The sequence below is a fragment of the Puma concolor genome, chromosome E4, assembly GCF_028749965.1.
Source record: "Puma concolor isolate L17-30 chromosome E4, mPumCon1.1.hap2, whole genome shotgun sequence".
NCBI lineage: Eukaryota > Metazoa > Chordata > Mammalia > Carnivora > Felidae > Puma > Puma concolor.
Window position 1 is genome coordinate 54247569 of NC_141683.1, and position 20079 is coordinate 54267647.

At 40.8% G+C, this 20079-nt stretch overlaps 1 protein-coding gene and 2 long non-coding RNA genes across 4 annotated transcripts in view; 2 read left to right on the forward strand and 1 right to left on the reverse strand.

Moving 5' to 3' along the window:
* Window positions 1–1379: 1379 nt before the first annotated feature.
* Window positions 1380–20079, reverse strand: part of DARS2 (aspartyl-tRNA synthetase 2, mitochondrial) — a 30375-nt gene continuing 11675 nt past the window's right edge. For both annotated transcript variants that reach the window (XM_086693777.1, XM_086693776.1), the window contains 10 exons: window positions 19640–19746; window positions 18777–18846; window positions 17185–17364; window positions 15533–15640; window positions 14136–14198; window positions 9090–9242; window positions 6272–6490; window positions 5945–6055; window positions 4102–4177; window positions 1380–2402 (listed from right to left, as the gene is read on the reverse strand). In XM_086693777.1, the coding sequence (XP_086549903.1) occupies window positions 2188–2402; window positions 4102–4177; window positions 5945–6055; window positions 6272–6490; window positions 9090–9242; window positions 14136–14198; window positions 15533–15640; window positions 17185–17364; window positions 18777–18846; window positions 19640–19746 (1302 nt within the window). In that variant the 3' untranslated portion in view covers window positions 1380–2187. The remainder of the gene's footprint in view (window positions 2403–4101; window positions 4178–5944; window positions 6056–6271; window positions 6491–9089; window positions 9243–14135; window positions 14199–15532; window positions 15641–17184; window positions 17365–18776; window positions 18847–19639; window positions 19747–20079) is intronic.
* LOC147572683 (uncharacterized) lies at window positions 6484–10089 on the forward strand. Its single transcript, XR_015246006.1, has 4 exons — window positions 6484–8397; window positions 8760–8937; window positions 9031–9232; window positions 9580–10089. It is a non-coding gene; the product is annotated as an uncharacterized LOC147572683 (long non-coding RNA).
* LOC147572684 (uncharacterized) lies at window positions 10475–13284 on the forward strand. The gene is made up of 2 exons (XR_015246007.1): window positions 10475–12889; window positions 13133–13284. It is a non-coding gene; the product is annotated as an uncharacterized LOC147572684 (long non-coding RNA).

The window sequence follows — 20079 nt, forward strand, 5'->3', positions numbered from 1 at the left end:
GTTCCTTAGTTTTTTGAGAAAAGACTTAATTTAAAATTTTACCCCACCTCAATGATAAAGATCTAAAAGAGTGACATTTCCCTGGATTTCAGAATAAGCATTATGTTTTCTTCTTGAAAGGCAAGACTGAAGAAAAGCTGAGTGATGTCCAAAATGACTAGGTCTCAGATAACAATACAGGATTGTTTGACTTCTGAGGACAGGGGGCCCTTGGTATTTGCAGCCGAGAAAATACTCTCTGGATTTCAGGTGTCTTCTGTAACTCTCATTTCCAGGATAGAAAGACAACATTTTGGTCAGAATTAGGCTTTACACAGTCAATAGTGAGTTTGTTACATTTATCTCATGGGGGATAAATGGATGTGAACTGCACTTTCCCACCTCTTAAAAGGAATTTCTGGAACTTCTCTCCACTGATTTCTCAGTGGAGAAATCAGGGTAGGCAGACTTGGACACCCTTTCTCACCAAGACAGCCCTGCCAACAAGAATTTTCTCTCTCCAGAGCACACTCGCAGATGGGGAGATAGGGTTCAAGGACAAACTTTAGAGAAAAGCTCCACCTAACAGTGAATCACTTTCTGCAGCTGTAAAGAACATTCACACTCTTGATCTACTGGGCATCACAGATTAGGCCTGGAAGTGAAGATGATTTTATTTTCCAAACAGAAACAACCATCGGATTGCACTGTTTTTAGAGCACTAAGAAAAATAGGCAGGGATAGAAGACTGATACTTGATACTTAACTTTTTTTTTTTTTAATGTTGTACTTATTTCTGAGAGAGAGAGAGAGAGACAGAATCCAAGTGAGGGAGGGGCAGAGAGAGAGGGAGACACAGAATCTGTAGCAGGCTCCAGGCTCTGAGCTGTCAGCACAGAGCTCGATGTGGGGCTTACAAACCGTGAAATCATGATCTGAGCTGGAGTCAGATGCTTAACCGACTGAGTCACCCAGGCACCCCAATACTTGGTACTTATAAATCAAAAGAATGTCAAGGCAAAAGTGAAGATAAAGTAGAAAAGAACATTTTCATTAATCAAGGCCTTGTTCTCATTTCATACTTATTAAATAATTAAAAGCTTTTATTTATGTCACAGAATGTATAAGAAAATTACAATAGCCTCTGTGTTTACTTTTCTATATATTCGAAGTTGGCCTTAGGTCAATATTTTCAATTACTTATGATTAAGGAGAAGTGTTATTCAGGGATTAAAAATAATTACTATTTTTAAAGATTTTTTTTTTTTTAAGTAATCTCTACATCCAACATGGGGCTCAAACCTATAACCATGAGATCAAGAGTTGCATGCTCTTCTGACTGAGCCAGCTGGGTACCCCAATAATTATATTTAAAAATAGAAACATAAATAGAATACTGATTAATAAAATTACTGTTTTTTTGTGCTACAGATAATCAGTTTTATTTAATCTTAGACTATAAAATACATAGATGTATCTGTATCTGTTCACAGATAAATAGTCCCATTTTCTTACATTTGTGTAATGCTTCATAGTTTTTCAAAGCATTTTCACTCACAATACCTCCACGTACATCCTCTCCTCTGGTTCTGGCAAGAAGAGCCTTGTGAGGGAGCCAGGGCAAGTAGTGTTCCCATTTCATACAAGCAGGAAAGGAGGCTAAGTGATGTTTCTGTAACTTGTTCAAGGTGAAACATTAAGATTCTGTGATTTCCATTTCAGTGATTTTTTTTTTTTTGCATTGTATCATGCTGCTTCTCACTATATTATGCTGAGAGTCAACATGTCACTATCTAGCTTAATTTACAGGATTCTCTTGATAAGGCTGGTTGAACTGACCCCTCCATCAAAAGGGACTAAAGGGGCAAGCATTTCCCCACGTTTCACATGGTCTGATTATCTTTGTCTTCAGTGGACAACTAACTATCCAGGTATGAAAAACATGATTAAGAAACACTAAGCTGTTCAATTCTCCAAGAAAGGGCCATCTTTACACCTCACCAAGTCAGAAACTACAAAAGAAGTCCCAAACAAAAAAATCCTAATAATGCATGTTATCAAGTAAAAATTGGATACCTTCTGTTTCTTTACTGTGGTAAAGAATGTTGTCTGGGTTCCTTCCACCTAAAGACCCACTTATCAGACCTGTGGCAGAACTCCACATCTGATTTCAGCCTTGGGGAAGCAAAGAGGACAAAGCTGAAAAGCTCAGCTTTCTGGATGATATGGCTGATTCAATGAGCTCTTTTCTGCTTCTGAGTCTGCTGGCCAGGAGACCTGGATATGATAGGGCTTCAGTTCCTCAGGAGGGAGAGAATCTGGGGCATTGCTCATGAGGTCATGCCCCCGGAAGGATTTGGGGAAGGCTATGACATCTCTGATGCTTGGTGCTCCAGTGACAAGGCATATCAGTCTGTCCAAACCTGGAAGTAAAATATCAAAGTTAACAGATGAGAATGTAACCTAAGGTTAAGTGACTAAGTTTTTCTTTTAAAAAAAAAAAATTTTTTTTTAACGTTTATTTATTTTTGAGACAGAGAGAGACAAAGCATGAACGGGGGAGGGTCAGAGAGAGGGAGACACAGAATCTGAAACAGGCTCCAGGCTCTGAGCTGTCAGCACAGAGCCCGACGCGGGGCTCAAACTCATGGACCGCGAGATCATGACCTGGGCCGAAGTCGGCCACTTAACCGACTGAGCCACCCAGGCGCCCCAATCACTAAGTTTTTCTACAAAGGTTGTAGAGAACTATTTTTTAGAATTTTTTAAATGTTTATTTATTTTTGAGAGATAGAGCATGAGAAGGGGAGGGGCAGAGAAGGAGAGGGAGACTCAGAATCCAAAGTAGGCTCCAGGCTCTGAGCTGCCAGCACAGAGCCCAATGCGGGGCTTGAACTCATGAACCATGAGCTTATGACCTGAGCCGAAGTCAGAGGCTTAACTGACTGAGCCACCCAGGTGTCCCTGTTATAGAGAACTTTTAAATAAGAATAAAAAAAAAATTATTTACTTTAATTTAATTTAATTTTATTTTGGAGAGAGCACAGTTTTATTTTATTTTGGAGGGAAGTTGGGGGGAGCAGAGGATCTGATGTGGGCTCTGCACTGACAGGCTGAAGGCAGAGAGCCTGATGTGGGGCTTGAACTCATGAACCGTGAGATCATGACCTGAGCTGAAGTTGGTACATTCAAACGACTGAGCCACCCAAGTGCCCCTAAATAAGAATCTTTAACAAGTTGTGGCCAAGCATAGTTCCCTGCCTTTTTAGGGAACTTTTGTTTGAGAGGTTCTTTTCTCATTCTAGAAAAGTGCTCAGGATGAATATTACATGCTCAAATTAAGTCACAGCAATTAGTCCTTAGCAACGGTTTTCTAAAGGTTGACAAAAATCAGATGCTGTGCAGGGCACTGCAAGAACACAGATGGAAGTCCTTGCTGTCGAGGGCCTACAATCTAGGTGAGCTTCTGAGAATTTCTCACACTCTTTCTTGCTTGATAAAACAAAGTAACCATGGCAGAGAGCACTGGCATATTCCTACTTTCACACAAGCTGAATAGAATGAGCAGTGCTTTCCAGATTCCTATGAATGTGCCTGTGAGACCCCAGGCATTTGAGAAATATTGACTTAAGACTGAAGTTCTATTCGATTAAAAAAAATCTTTCAGGGGCACCTGGGTGGCTCAGTCGGTTGAGTGTCCGACTTCGGCTCAGGGCATGATCTCACCGTCCGTGAGTTCGAGCCCCGCGTCGGGCTCTGTGCTGACAGCTCTGAGCCTGGAGCCTGTTTCGGATCCTGTGTCTCCCTCTCTCTCTGACCCTCCCCCATTCATGCTCTGTCTCTCTCTGTCTCAAAAAATAAAACATTAAAAAAATTAAAAAAAAAAAAAAAAATCTTTCAAATGCAAATTATCAGTCAAGTTTTATCTTTAACTGGTAAAATACACTTTAAGTATATATGAATGAAATGAAAATACAGATTTAAATTCTTATAATATTCTTGGGCTTGCACCCTATCCTTTTTACCCCCTCTCCTCCTCCGCCCCTGCCTGTAAACTAAGCCCAAATTTGAGACATAGGATTATGGAATGAAATTTAGCTTGTAAAAGGATAGATTGTTTACCTAAGGCAATTCCTCCATGAGGGGGCGCCCCAAAATCTAAAGCCTGGAGTAGGTGGGAGAGCAATTTCACATCTTCCTGAAATTCAAAACATAATTCAATGTGAATACACACTGAGGGTCCATCGAATGCCGCACAGGAAGCTTAGGTGCTAAAGGGAAAATAAAGCTAAGTTAAAAAAATACCTTAAGAGGTTGACAGTTTAGCAAGAGACTATGACAAGTCACAGATATTAAAACATGTAGAGACATGCCTGGCACTCAGTGCCAGGCCCGCAGTCACAGATTATACTGATAACGTAAACAGAATAACACCAATTCAGGACATGGAGATGTGAGCCCAGAAAGGTAGGGTGAGAGCAAGAAACTGTCCTATCACAGGGCCAAGGGAGGAGAACATTAGTAAGAGGGGAATGGTGTCAAACACACCTGGGAGGTAGGACAGCTTGGTGGCCAAGAACAGGCCACTGGGTTTGGTGGCTCTGCAAGTTAACTCATGTGGGTCAATGTGTGTAGATATGTTGAAAGTGTATCTGACAATGGTTCTCTCACCAGGCTACACATCAGAAACAGGTGGGGACCTTTTAAGGAACAGATGCCAAAGTCTCACACTTAGAGCTTTTTATTTAATTGGTCTGGTGTGGACTAGTGGGCTGGTTTTTTATTCTTGACACTTTGCCGTTGATTCTGTTCTCATGTGCAGCAGGGCTGAGAACCACTGGTGGGAGGGAAGAAGCAGAAGCGGTGAATTCTCCATGGACTCATTTAAGAAGCTTAACAATGAAAGGAAGAAAATCAGCTGGGAAACTGATGGCTGGATGCCTTGAGTTGGGAGGAGAAAAGTTAAGGGACCTCACCATGACCTTAAAGCTAATGGGGAGCTCTCCCAGAGAGAGAGGGAGACACAGAATCTGAAGCAGGCTCCAGGCTCTGAGCTGTCAGCACAGAGCCCAACACAGGCCTTGAACCCATGAACTGTGAGATCATGACCTGAGCCAAAGTCAGATACTCAACTGAGTGAGCCACCCAGGCTATCCTAAAAACATTTTTTTTTCCAAAGTTTATTTATTTATTTTGGGGGGAGTGAGAGAGAGAGAGAGAGAGAGAGAGAGAGAGAGAGAGGGCAAGTGAGCAGAGGAGGGACAGAGAAAGGGAGGGTGAGACAATCCAAAGCAGGCTTTGCACTGATGCTGTGGAGCCTGATATAAGGCTTGAACTCACAAACTGTGAGATCATGACCTGAGCTGAAATCAAGAGTCTGTTGCTTGACTAACTGAGCCACCCAGATACCCCCTAAAAACATTTTTTTAATGTTTATTTTTTTTATTGTGAGAGAGAGGGAGCACACGCGCATATGTGTGCATGTGGAGGAGGGGTAGAGAGAGAAGGAGGGAGAGAATCCCAGAATCCCAAGTGGGCTCTGTGCTATGGGGCTTGAACTCCTGAAACCGTGAGATCATGACCTGAGCCAAGATCAAGAGTCAGACACTTAACCAATAGAGCCACCCAGTCACTCATCTTTAAAATGGGCAGAATAAGGGTATATCTCAAAAAGTAATTGTGAGGATTAAATGTATCAATGCAGATAAAGTACCTACTGCCTTGCACATATAGTAAGCACTAATAAACAGCTTTTATTATTATTTACTTTTCAAAGTCTTCAGTAAAAGTAGAGAGACAAGCCAACACTATTCTGTAACTACTGAATCCTTCATTCATAAAATTAAAAAAAACAACACAAACATTCTTGAAGGCAGCTATATTCACCACTATACCACCAACACCAGCTAAAACAGCAAATATTCTAGTTAAAACAAAAAAAAAGCAGGTTAAGAGATGATGTCACCTTTAGCAGTGTTGCCAGAATGTAACGCTGGAGCTCTGCATCATGTATTCGGATAGAACCACCTCCTATCTCATTGCCATTTAAAACCAAGTCATAGTGTTGGCTACGGACCTAGAAGATTCACAGAGTCTTTATGTTAGAGAAAATTTCTAATTTTCTGTTCTACACGTTGAAGATGCTACAGCAATTTAGAGACAATGTATTAACTGTGGGCTTGAACCCGACAATTTTTTCCGAGGTTTCCAGAACCGGGTCAGACTGTGAAATCTGAACTTCTTTGCCCTTGTTTCCACATTTCCTTTTAAACTGGAAGTACCGATACGGTACCTGTTTGGGTTCAGTGTGTAAGAGGTGGATGTCGCTGGGGTGGGGAGCAGTAAATGGGTGGTGGGCTGACTCCAGCTCGCCAGGATTTTCCTCCTTGGGGAGGAAGAGTGGGAAATCCACAACCCAAAGGAAAGAGAACAGAGCTGGGTCACGGAGCACCAATCCTCTTGCTTCTAGAAGGTCAGCACATTCCAGTCGTAGTTTTCCCAAAACAGAGCACTGGGAACAGAAAACACAACCACTGAGTTAACTGCGGTGACAGAGTAGACAGCAGATGACACAACCTGGACTCTGTAGTCAGGCTATCCTCTGGGAAGGGATCAGGAAATGAACAGATGACACTCTGGGGCACCTGGGTCCAACTGCGGCTCAAGTCATGATCTCATGGTCTATGAGTTGGAGCCCCGCATCAGGCCCTGTGCTGACAGCTCGGAGCCTGGAGCCTGCTAAGGATTCTGTGTCTCCTTCTCTCTCTGTCCCTCCCCCGCCCTCAAAAATAAATAAACATTAAAAACAAAATAAAAAAAAAATAGATGACACACTCTGAGCCTCTCAGACACAGCTCTGAGGATGATCTGACCGCAATGTGGTTGAGAATGTCAGACTCAGCCGACTGAGTAGGATTTGATGACAAAGTGATTGAGAGCACAGGTACCCGAGCTTGACTGACTTGGGTGTGTCTCAGTTTGCCTACTGACTAACTTCCCTACAGCTTTTTCTATAGTAAAATGGAGATAAATGTACCTACTCCGAAAGCCGTCGTGAAGACTGAGACAAGGCATGGAAGGTGCAATACGACTGGCAGCTATTGTGTTGTCTTCCTTACCGCTCCTGAAGGGTCGTGTGAGGCTCTGATGAGCGCCTGGCACACAGCTGATGGCCAATACATGTTGGCTATTATTAGAGGGGCAGTACAGATTAGAGGTTAGTTTAAGAGTGTGACTTTTGGAACCGGACTTTGTGGGTTAGAGCTCTGGGTCCTCCACTTCCTAGTTGCGTGTGAGCAGATTTTTAACTTCTGTGCCTCAGGTCTCCTATCTTGGAATGGTAGCCATATCAGTCCTTCTCTCAGTAGGGCTGGCATGAGGATTAAATGAGTTAATATGCACAAAGTACTGAGAACAGTGCTGAGAAAATGGGAAGTGCTTCCTGAGTGCTAACTCTGATAAGCAGAACTTCCCTGAAAAAGGCCTGTCAGGACAAACCGTGCCTGGAGACATGCACAGGCGACACTTTATAGCCTCTTCATCTTACGTTTAAATATCCACACAGGGTACTTGCACTGTGACATATTCAGAATGCTAATGCTATTCCACCTAAGTCTGGTTTCTAGTTCTTTCAAGAAATCCCGGTAGGAATTAGAATGATACCTTCCTGAGAGAAGAATGCCAGTAGTTTCACTCCATACTAGGAGAGAGTAGAATGGTCAAATGAGTCTGCAGCAGGATTTCTGTATAATACAAAATCCCACAATCTGTAATAAAGTGGACATTCCCTAGCAAGTTTAACAGTGATGTTCATGTCTAGTATTCAAAATAATGTTGAGGGGGCGCCTGGGGGGTTCAGTCAGTCGAGTGTCCGACTCTTGAACTCTGGTCACATAGGGTTGTGGGATCGAGTCCTGCATTGGGCTCTGCACTGAGTGTGGAGCCTGCTTAAGATTCTTCCTCTTTCTCTTTCTCTTTCTTCCTCTCTCTTTCTCTCTCTCTCTCTCTCCCTCCCTCCCCCTTTTCCCTCTGCCCCAACTCACACTTGGTCTAAAATAAGAAACAAAAACCAAAAAAACCCCAAACAAAAATAATGTTGATTAATTAATTCATTGAAAAATGATGGCGGCATCAAAACAGATTTGTAATTAAATACCTTTCTTCACTCCACTATTGCAAGGAAGGGGAAGGAGAGTGGGTTACATTTATTTATTAAAAAAAATTTTTTTTAGATCTTATTTAATTCTTATTTACTCATTCATTCAGAGTAATCTCTACCCTCAACGTGGGGCTCGAACTCATGACCCTGAGATCAAGAGTCAGATGTTCTTCAGATGGAGCGAGCTAGGCACCCTGACAGTGGGGTACATTTAGCACTGAAACTGAACTCTGAAACTTCTCCTTTGGAAGGAAACAAGGGTATGTATGGTGCAAATACAAATTAGAAGAATGAACTTGATAAAGTACTAATCAGACACCAATGCTATAAAGGAATCATACTTTAGTGCAAGAATGAATTTATATTACACTTGACCTTTCCAGTATATTTTCAACATTCATGCTTGACTTCTATTCCATACTTGTGTATGTTTTTACATGGTCTCTATGGCCAAATCCAGTCTTACACAGATTTCCTTAAGCACAGAGATTTAGCCAGAGTGTGGTGGCACTCAATACCCCCGGCTGCTGCTCCTGAGGAAGAGGGTCCTGCCCTGACCAAGCAGGGCCAGAGATGTCTGCCAGCCCAGTAGCCTTCCAGCATCTCATCTGTCCCTCCACAGGTTCAAAAGTTTGGGATTCCCAAATCTTCCTAATCTGCAACATCTCGAAAATGAAAATATTTTCCACAGTGAAGATCGATGGCCCTTTACCTAAGTGGCCTTCCTAATCTAACCTGTGTGAACAATGCCAATGGAGGCTGGTAGCTGGTGAAACACACTCTAGTTTTGATACAGTATGGTAAGTGCCGAAAACATTTATTAATATAAAAACTCATGCAGAGCAGCTCCACTTATTGAAATGAACACTTTTAAGTATGTATTATACATGCAGGAGAAAAGAGGCATCGTTCAGCATCAACAGCACAGACATTTAGAGGTAGTGCTCCTTACTGCTTTCCTGTGCTCTCCGGCCGTGAGCAGGACCACACCGTCCTCTTGGATCTCCATCAGTCTGATTAGTTCTGATCTTTGCTCCTCCATTATGGACTTAGCAACTGGAGAATTCCAGTTTCTATTGGCTTTTGGGAATACAGGTAAGACTTCCTGTGATAAAGAAAAAGACTTACATTTTTTTTTTTTTTTTTTTTTTTTTTTAATTTTTTTTCTCAACGTTTATTTATTTTTGGGACAGAGAGAGACAGAGCATGAATGGGGGAGGGGCAGAGAGAGAGGGAGACACAGAATCGGAAACAGGCTCCAGGCTCCGAGCCATCAGCCCAGAGCCTGACGCGGGGCTCGAACTCCCGGACCGCGAGATCGTGACCTGGCTGAAGTCGGACGCTTAACCGACTGCGCCACCCAGGCGCCCCTACATTTTTTTTTTAAAAGTGGGGTTGATTTACTTGTCTTGTAGTATATAAAGATTTCTTGTTCCCCACAGAACTGAAGATGGTCTTCATTCCCTCCCTCAACCCCTTCGAAATGATACTAAATGAATTACAAAAGGAATCTCAACATAATGAAAAAATGAAAGGGGATATAAGGTGGGGAAATACTGCAGATTTGTGGCAGGCTGCAAGGGAACAGAATAGGAAGGATCAAAGCAGCAAGACACAGGAAGCTCTGGCCTGGAGAAAAATGGAGCGGCCTCAGCACAAGAAGGAACTGATTTTAGCAGAAGCCTAGAGAGGCTCAGGACTCTTAGGAAGCTTTGGTTTCCCAGGGTAATGGGCAACGACTCTGTTGCTCCCACTAAACTGATCCTACCCATTCACAAAGCCCTTCCGAGGACCCCGTGCTCCCAAACAGCTTTAAAAAAAATCTTTTTAAGTAACCTCTATACCCAATGTGAGGCTTGAACTCATGACCTCCGAGATCACGCTTGTGAGTTCAAGCCCTGCATCGGGCTCTGTGCTGATGGTGTGAAGCCTGCTTGGGATTCTCTCTCTCCCTCTCTACCCATGCACACTCTTTCTCTTTTTCTTTCTTTCTTTCTTTCTTTCCTTCTTTCTTTCTTTCTTTCTTTCTTTCTTTCTTTCTCTCTCTCTTTCTTTCTCTCTCTCTCTCTCTGCCCTTTCTTTCTTTTTCTTTCTTTCTTTCTCTCTCTCTCTGCCCATGCACACTCTCTTTCTTTCTTTCTCTCTCTCTCTCCCTCTCTCTCTGCCCATGCACACTCTTTCTTTCTTTCTCTTTCTTTCTCTCTCTCTCTCTCTGCCCATGCACACTCTTTCCCTTTCTTTCTTTCTTTCTTTCTTTCTTTCTTTCTTTCTTTCTTTTTCTTTCTTTCTCTCTCTCTCTCTCTCTCTCTCTCTCTGTCTCTCAAAATAAATAAATAAACTTAAAAAAAAAAAAAAAAAAAAGGACCTGAAAGGAAAGAGATAATTTAGGGACCAAAGGAGTAAGGCCTGAATCCTCAAAGGCAGTGAAAAATATACTTTACCAATAAAAGCAGAATAAAGTATGATGGAAAAAACCAAGAAACAGCCACTGGGACATAAAAATGATTGGTTACAAAGAATTCAACAGAAGAGTTGAAGAGATCTCTCAAATGAAAAGGACAAAGAGAATGAAGGGAAAGGACACAGAAAAAAAAGAGACGTACAATTTACAAAAGGAGGTCCGAATAGAAATCAAAGAAATTCCAAAAAGACTACAGAGAATGATGAAGTCAAAACAATTAGTACTAGAAGAATTTTCCACAGATGACAGACATGAGCCATCACATTGGCTTCTAGAGTACAACACACTGAATGCAAAATGACCCAAAGGTACACAAACTGAAATTTCAGAACATGAACAATCAGGAGGCTGAATGCTTCCAAAGGAAAACTATCAGGTTTGCTACAAAGGAATAAATTCATATAAGCATCAGGCTTCTCATCAGTAACAATAGGTACAAGAGAAAAAAACAATGCCTTCAACAAGCTAAGGCTTGCTGGGTAATACAGTAGCCAGCACTCACAGGTACCTATTGAGATTAATTGAAATGAAATGAAATTAAGAATTCAGCTCCTCAGGTATACCAGTCACATTTCAAGCACTGGATACCTATGCTGGCTAATGGCTACCATATTGGATGATGCAGATACAAAACATTTCCACCATCACAGAAAGTTCTGTTGGACAGCACTACTCTAAAGGGATATGACTGCGAATTCAGGATTTTATCCCAAAGTCAAATCAGCAATCAAATGTGAGGTTTTGAACATAAAGACATTCTTGGACCAGCAAGTTTATCTCTTGCCGGCCTTCCTGGAAGTTACTTGAGAATCTACCTCAGCACAAATAAGAAAGAGGAAGATCTGGGATCCAGGGAAAGTGGCTTCAACTCAGAAGCAGGATGAAGAAAAGGTCAGAAAGACAGCTGGGCAGAAGGTACAGAGTAGTTAGGTGTGGCTTGTGTATGGGAGTGGTGTCTCTCATGCAGGAAGTTAACAGATAAAGTTCAAAATGGAGAAGTAAAAAAAAAAGGCAGTATGTAGATACATATCTAAAAATGGAAGCACTCTGGTTGGAGTGGGTCTGAAGTGGCATGAGCTAGAGCAAACACTTATTGCATCTCATTGTTAATCCTTCTTTACCATTTGTGTTTTTACCTATGTGCATGTAGCGTATTGCTAATTCATACACATATTACAAATGTAAGCCAAGTTAGAATATATTAATAATATGAAAAAAACAGGGGACCTGGGTGGCTCAGTCAGTTGAGCATCCAACTTTGGCTCAGGTCATGATTTCATGGTTCATGAGTTCGAGCCCCACATCGGGCTTGCTGCTGTCATCACGGAGCCTGCTCCAGATTCTCTGTCCCCTATCCTCTCTCTGCCCCTCCCCTGATCACACGCATGTTCTCTCTCTCAAAAATAAATAAACACTTAAAAACAAATAAATAAGTAAATAAATACATTGAAAAAACAGAAGCAGTGCCCATTTCTTCTATAAAAATCCAGGAAGTTAGAAAAGTAAAAAAGAAAAGAGGAAAAGAGAAGAAGAGGAAAAGCAGAAAATTTAATAAGAGTTCTATCAACTAAAGGCTACTGATCCTGTGGTTTCTAGATACAGATTTCAAACACTGGAAAGATAAAAGTGAAGAAACAAAATTGGGAGATCTAGAATTGCCAATTTTGAATTTTTTCAAGGGCATAAAACAAACCTAAAACATTATCTACTAGTACCTCATTTCATAAAAGAAAAAAAAACTTCTACGTCAAAGAACGAGATGTAATGGATCATTCTTTAAACTCATTTAACTTTATGAAAAGCTTTTTATATTATTCTGACTTTTGTCATTTTGCCTTGACCTATTTTGGAAATCATTATCCTAATCTTTTTCTTTCTTATTGAAAAATCCCTTTAAGCCTGAGGTATGATATGGCGGTGGGAGGGGTGGGGAGTCCATTTTCAATACTCAAATACTGTGAGTTTTTGTTTTGTGTGTTAGGTAGGCTTCCGGCACAGTGCAGAGACAAATGTGGGGCTTGAACTCATGACCCTGAGATCAAGACCTGAGCTGAGATTGAGAGTCAGCTGCTCAATTGACTGAGCCATCCAGGTGCCCCACAAATACTGTGTTTTTACATGGTTATGAGCAGTGTTTATATAATTCTGTATTTTCCTTTTCATACAAATCATTACAACGTGAACATAACCTCCATACTACAAACTCTTTGGAGACAAAGTTTTAAAAAACAACTCTAGGGACACTTGGGTGACTCAGTTGGTTAAGAATTCAATTCTTGGGGGGCGCCTGGGTGGCGCAGTCGGTTAAGCGTCCGACTTCAGCCAGGTCACGATCTCGCGGTCCGTGAGTTCGAGCCCCGCATCAGGCTCTGGGCTGATGGCTCAGAACCTGGAGCCTGTTTCCGATTCTGTGTCTCCCTCTCTCTCTGCTCCTCCCCCGTTCATGCTCTGTCTCTCTCTGTCCCAAAAATAAATAAACGTTGAAAAAAAAAATTAAAAAAAAAAAAAGAATTCAATTCTTGGTTTTGGCTCAGGTCATGATCTCACGGTTCTTGAGTTTGAACCCCACATTGGGCTCTGCGCGGACAGCTCGGAGCCTGCTTGGGACTCTCTCCCCTCTCTCTCTGCCCTACCCCACTCGTGATTTCTCTCTCTCAAAATAAATGAACTTAAAAATAAAAAGCAATTTTAATTCCTTTGAGTTTACTTTATTTAATCATTCCCATATAATTTCATTTTATTCCTATTGTAAATGATACTATGATGAACATAGTCTTCTCGTATTTAGAATGTTTTCTGTAAAGCATATCACAGAAAACCAATGACCCAAAGAGCATGATTATTTTTAAAGTTACTGATTCTGAAAGGGCTGAGGCCATCAACAGGTCCAGTGACAAGGTAAGAAGGCCCATCCCCCACTCCCGGTCCTCCATAGTTCAGTCCTACCATTCACCAAGCCAAGAACACACACGTGTCTGTCAAAGGTGTATTCTGGATTTTAAAACGGGTATGGGAAGAGCAATGAATGCAGGCTTTCTTTCAAACCTTGGGCACACGGGGCTCTAATCTACTCCTAACTGAATTAAAATTCCATATTTATTAAATTTTTTTTAATGTTTATTTATTTTTGAGAGACAGAGAGACAGAGCATGAGTGGGGGAGTGACAGAGACAGAGGGAGACACAGAATCTGCAGCAGGCTCCAGGCTCTGAGCTGTCAGCACAGAGCCCGATGTGGGGCTCGAACCCACGAGCCGTGAGATCATGACCTGAGCCGAAGTCAGATGCCCAACCGACCAAGCCACCCAGGTGCCCTAAATTCCACATTTATTTTAAAAACTATGGTTGAACTTTCACATTTTGATTAATGGTGAATTGGGATTAGATTAACTTTAGTAATAAAAAGACAATAATAAAAAGACAAAAAATGTTCTGAAGTAACAAGACCTCAAAACTAATGACTGTATAAGAGCTCTAACAATTATTAAAAATATTGGATCCCTAAAAGAGAAAAAAACTGTTGCAATTAAATCCTTACCTGATTAAAATGGTCAGCTGCCAATTTTCTAAGAGACTCAATGTCCTTCCTTTTTAAGTATTTCTGATGAAAGAAAATCAAAGTAAGCTTACAATATGACGGCTTCATAAACATGTCTATGATATCAAATGGGATACAAATATATTTTGTGTCCTTCCATCGCAATAGTAGGATTCAACAGAAGTTTAGTTTCTGCTTCCAAGGGACAAAATTTTAAAGCTTGTAACAGGGCCTATTAACATTCCCCCCCCCCCCCTAATTATGCAGGCCTCACTGGAAATGGCTGTGAATGTATTCCACAGAAGATCCTGTGTGTGTGATATGGAGGGTAAATGTTCAAAACGAATGTTTACAACTGAATTGTGTAAGAAAAAATAACTTTCAGATCAAAAAGAGGACTCAGAATTTGCTTATTTCAGGTCTTAAAATGCCTTTTATATCTTACTTTTTCTAAATCATCTAAATCATCAAGCTTTCTAAGTGAGACGCTCTGACCATCATCATAACTAATATTCTTGGGGCACTAGACTAGGTATGGGAGACACAAAAAGGTGGAGACATGGTTCACAACCCCACACTTCTTATAATATGCATGGGGAAGACCGGGCATACACAAATCGAGGCAAACAATAACAATACACAATATATATTACACTGAGCTTACCTGGACACATTCATTATGTCTAGAGTATGGACACAAATTACTTTCCACTAAACGTGAGGTGAATAAAAAGTAATGAGACTGAATTCTCATTCCCATTTTGAATACACTAATATGCTCCAGTATACAAATGAGTAGTCTTTCAAACTAGTAATTTTCTTCAAAGTACTTCTGGAACCCCTCGTATTAAATTACGTTCAGCACAGGTGGGCTAACTCCAGAAAACAGACGTGTCTCATCGCTTCAGGGTCAGTGTTCGCCTAGACCAACCATTCCTTCTCCTGCCCTTGTTTTTCGTCTTTTGCTTTTCACAGCATCACTTCTTTTCTCCTCCCCTGTCTGAACGCAGACAAGACCAGAGCCCTGGGAAGACTGAGAACCAACATGCAAGTGCTGGAGCTGATAGGGGCTGGGAGCCTTTGGATAAACTGAGGCTGGAGGCAGGGTATGAACACGATTTCATGCTCATCACTGGTGGGAATGAGCCCAGATGAAGTAGAGGAGTACTTTACGGCATTTTTTAAAAGGAAGGAAAAAACCTCTAGATCTGGAGTGTAAACTCATACTCACAAGGTTTTATTCTCCACTTACAATTTTGGGGACACTATTAGACTTCATATGAAAATATATATTCTTATGAAAAGAATTGTTCTTCTTGAAGTTTAAATGTGCCACTGTTGAACATATCTACTTCCCAAATATACGCTCTAGAGAAACAGAACTGTACATGACTTACTGCTCCTTCAGAGATACATATGGCCTTGACCGTTCCTTGGGGTTTACTAAGTGCATCTTGAAGAAATCCAACCTTTGTGTTTCTGAACACATCACTAATATCTACAATCTATAAAATGGGCAACAAAAAAGGGTAAGTAAAAAGTGAAGTGATTTTTATCTCAAAAACGTTTACAAACAAGATTCTAAAGAACCCAGTAGATCTTATTAACATTTATAGAGTGCATTCATAGTGTTTACCATGCATTGGGCACCATGACAAGGGTTAATATTCTAATGTATTATTCATTATTATTAATTGATTTAATCAGTACAACAGATTCTAAGATAGGTATTCTCATTATTCCCATGTAACATATGAGGAAACCAAGGCACAGAGAGGACACTAAATCAGCCAAGATGACACAGCTGGTGGGTGGCAGAGCCAGAATTTAACCTAATAAGTCTGACTTAACAGGGGCACCTGGGTGGCTCAGTCGAGTGAACATCCAACTCTTAATCTCAGCTCAAAATCACGGTTGATGATGGTTCATGAGCTTGAGCCCTGAGCTGGGCTTTGTGCTTAACAGTGTGGAGCCTGCTTGGGATTCTCTCTCTTCCTCCTCCCCTCTGCCCTCCTCCCACTCGTGTGTGCCCACATACTCTCTCTCTCTCTCTCTCTCAAAATAAATAAATAAACATGAAAAAAATTTAAAAAAGAACCACTATTTCACATTACAAAAGAAGAAATAAAGAGTGGTGAAGTTGACAGCTGTTAAGCTGGTAATTAGGACTTTGTATATTATATATTTTTCATCCTAAGACATCCTAATGCTATCTATTTATAGACGAAGTAGAACTTCAACTTCTAAGGAATGTGCACTGAGAAATGGGATACAGAAATGTCACCAGCATGACAGACATGAAGGGCTGTTCCTAAGAGCAAATGAATGAGAGGCTTTGCTAATGGAAACTGCTCTATAGAAATACGACCCTTACCCTTAGTTAAAAATGTGTAGATTTTGATACTTTGAATAAACATTTCCATATGTTTGAGCTCTTTATAGGCTAGGGAAAAAGAATAACTATTTAAAAAAAAATTTTTTTTTAATGTTTATTTATTTTTGAGACAGAGAGACAGAGCATGAATGGGGGAGGGTCAGAGAGAGGGAGACACAGAATCTGAAGCAGGCTCAGGCTCTGAGCTGTCAGCACAGAGCCCGACGCGGGCTTGAACTCATGGACTGTGAGATCATGACCCGAGCCGAAGTCAGATGCTTAACCGACTGAGCAACCCAGGCGCGCCAAAAAAGAATAACTCTTAATCATCTGTCTTCCAAGTGTCATTTTAGCTTAAGAAAAATTGAATAGGAAAGAATAGGGCTTTTTTTTTCCTTTCAAGTTACCGCTAACATCCACATAATTAATAAATTCTCAGTAATAAAAACTTTATAGCAAGAACCTTGCTCTTAGAAATGGGTCTTAGAATACAGTAGACAGAAAAAAATTACTACAGTTTTAATGGGCTATTATTCTCTCTTGCTGTAGCTTGGTAACAAGGCTAAGATTAACAACAAAAAATGTAACAGTGTGTGTAATTTGTTGTAAATTTCAAAGTGGTTTAAAAGACTAGGACTATGTGGGGCAGAGTCTTGGAAAAGTGAAGAGAGGTACCTTCATCCCAAAGCGAGTGTCGGGTTTATCAGTTCCATAGCTGGCCAATGCCTCAGCAAAAGTCATAGAAGGAAAAGGAACCACCACAGGATCTTTATCACTGGGCCAGGAATACTGGAGCAAGCCCTCAATTAGACTCCGGATTCCAAACTGGTCTACAAAAGACATCTCTATGTCAATCTGAAACCAAAATAACATATGGAAACTAACTTAAACAGCCATGATATTAATCTGTACATATTTATATATTTCTCTGGTTTCAAGTTACCACAGGATTCTGCATAAAAATACTCAATGCGTGGATGAAAGTTGGGGGGACAAATATTACTGTACATCTGTTTTATGTCAGGCATTGTGTGAATGCTTTACAAATATCAGCTTGCTTAGTTCTCGTCGCTATTCTCATAGCTGAAGGCTGGGAGAGGCTATGTAACTTGCCTGTGTACATGAAGTTAGTAAATAGTGATGCTGCATTTGATTCCAGGTCTGGCCAACTCCAAAGCTTATGATTTTTGCACTTCACCATACTGATTAACATGGTATCATACAACAATCAAATCATGATAGATTTGATGAGTCCAAAGATTAGACAGATTAAATACCAACATACAGAATTGTTGATTCTTAACGTACGAGATTTGTTTTAAGAACTTTATCCTACCATGGCAATTAAAACACTGTTGGAATCTCTGGCATTTCTTAGTTGATGACTATACTCCTTATAAAACGTACATATGGAATGGATCAAAAATTAAACCATTAGTGTCTCAACTGCAGGTTAGTTTAATTAAACATCTGATGAATAAATGTAATGAGCAGTAAAGCACTGGCATACACTAGAGATATTGTGGGTTTGGTTCCAGACCACCGCAAGAAAGTGAATATCACAATAAAGTTGGTCAAATTAATTTTTTGGTTTCCTACTGTATATAAAAGTTATGTTTAGGGCACCTGGGTGGCTCAGTTGATTAAGCTACCAACTCTTGGTTTCGGCTCAGGTCATGATCTCACGGTTCATGGGTTCAAGCCCCACATCGGGCTCTGTGCTGACAGTGCTGAACCTGCTTGGGATTCTCTCTCTCTCCCTCTCTTTCTGCCCCTCTATCCCACGTCTTTCTCACTCTCAAAATAAATAAATAAAACTTAAAAAAAAGGTATGTTTCACTATACTGTAGTCTATTAAGTGTGCAATAGCATTATGTCTAAAAGAATGTATACACCTTAATTAAAAACACTTTATTGCTAAAAAAAATGCTAAGCACCATCTGAGCTTTCAGTGAGTCGCACTGGTCACAGATCACCAAAACAAATATAATATTCATGAAAAGTTTGAAATACTGCAAGGATTACCCAAAACGTGACACAAAGACTCAAAGTGAACAAATGCCATTGGAAAATCGGTGCGGATACTTGCCCCACACGGGGCTGCCACAACCCTCAATGTGTAAACGAGGCGATGTCCATGAAGCATGCGAGAGGGGAGTGCAATAGAACAAGGTATAGCCTGTGTATGAAATTATGGCCCGGTCTTGAAATGCGTGGCCATAGCAAGGCTGAGTAAGTGAGAGACAAAAGTGAACATAACTTAGTACCTGAGTAAACTCGGGCTGTCGGTCTGGTCTCGAACCTTCATCTCGATAACATCGGGCAACCTGAAAATATCTACAATTGAAAAATAGCACGATTTGAGGCATGATTCTAGGAAGATACACATACTTTTCCCCAAACGTTCATGGCAGGGCAGTCTATGAAATAAATTAATAATGGTACCTGGAGGAACATAAGAAATTTAAAAATTCTTTATGATGCTCTAATCTAAGCAGATATACAGCAGACCCACAAGAAACTATACGTTGTCTTAAAAATATACAAGGGCACCTTCTGATATTCATATATTAGATTGGCATGCAAGGCAGTCTATAGTGCTTTACACATGCTCTTTGCTTTGCTTTGCTTTGGCCAAAGTGAAACACTTGTCGCTCCATGGCTTGTGCCAGGCCGTTCCCATTCTCATCTTCATCTGCTGAGACCCCGCATTATCCCAGAAGGCCTCGCCCACAAAGATTTTTTTCCTATTTCCCAAAACAATATCATTTCAAACCTCTTTACACCAAGTTTGCAACCCTTAACAAACTTATTTTTGGGTTCTATCACAGTTGGTTTTATTTATTACTCTGTCTTACTGCATTCATTAACTCCTGGAGAGCGAAACTTATTCTTTTTGGTTTCTAATTCCCTGCACATCTACTAGCATAGAGCTTTGCATATGGTGGCCACCCAAAAAATCTTTACTCAATAACGACTATAATGTTTAGGGTATTTTACAAGTATTTTCCAAATGCTCACACATTTCCTAACTTCTTTTAAGAGATCAGATATTTTGTGTTCCCTTTTCTCCTCTCCACCTCCCTCCCCTTTCTTTTTCTGACAACGAACTACTAGCAATAGAGCTCACCTGTCTAAACCACCAACCATCAGAAGCTGCTTAAACTGTTGAGGACTCTGAGGGAGACAATAAAACTTTCCAGGTTCCCTGGATGGTATTACAAACTCTTTTGCACCCTTTTAATGAGAGAAGGAGAGCAGAAATATTGTTAACAAAATCAAACCTAAGGCCTGGTGGAAGTTAATACTTCAGCTCATCGCTGAAATTAAAGATCGGGGAGCCTAGGAGGGCGGGCGTCAGTTAGGCAACCGACTTCGGCTCAGGTCATGATCTCACGGTTTGTGAGTTCGAGCCCCGCGTCGGGCTCTGTGCTGACAGCTTAAAGCCTGGAGCTTGCTTCTGATTCTGTGTCTCCCTCTCTCTCTGCCCCTCCCCCACTCATGCTCTGTCTCTCTCTGTCTCAGAAATAAATAAACATTAAAAGAAAAAAAAATTAAAAAAAAAAAGAA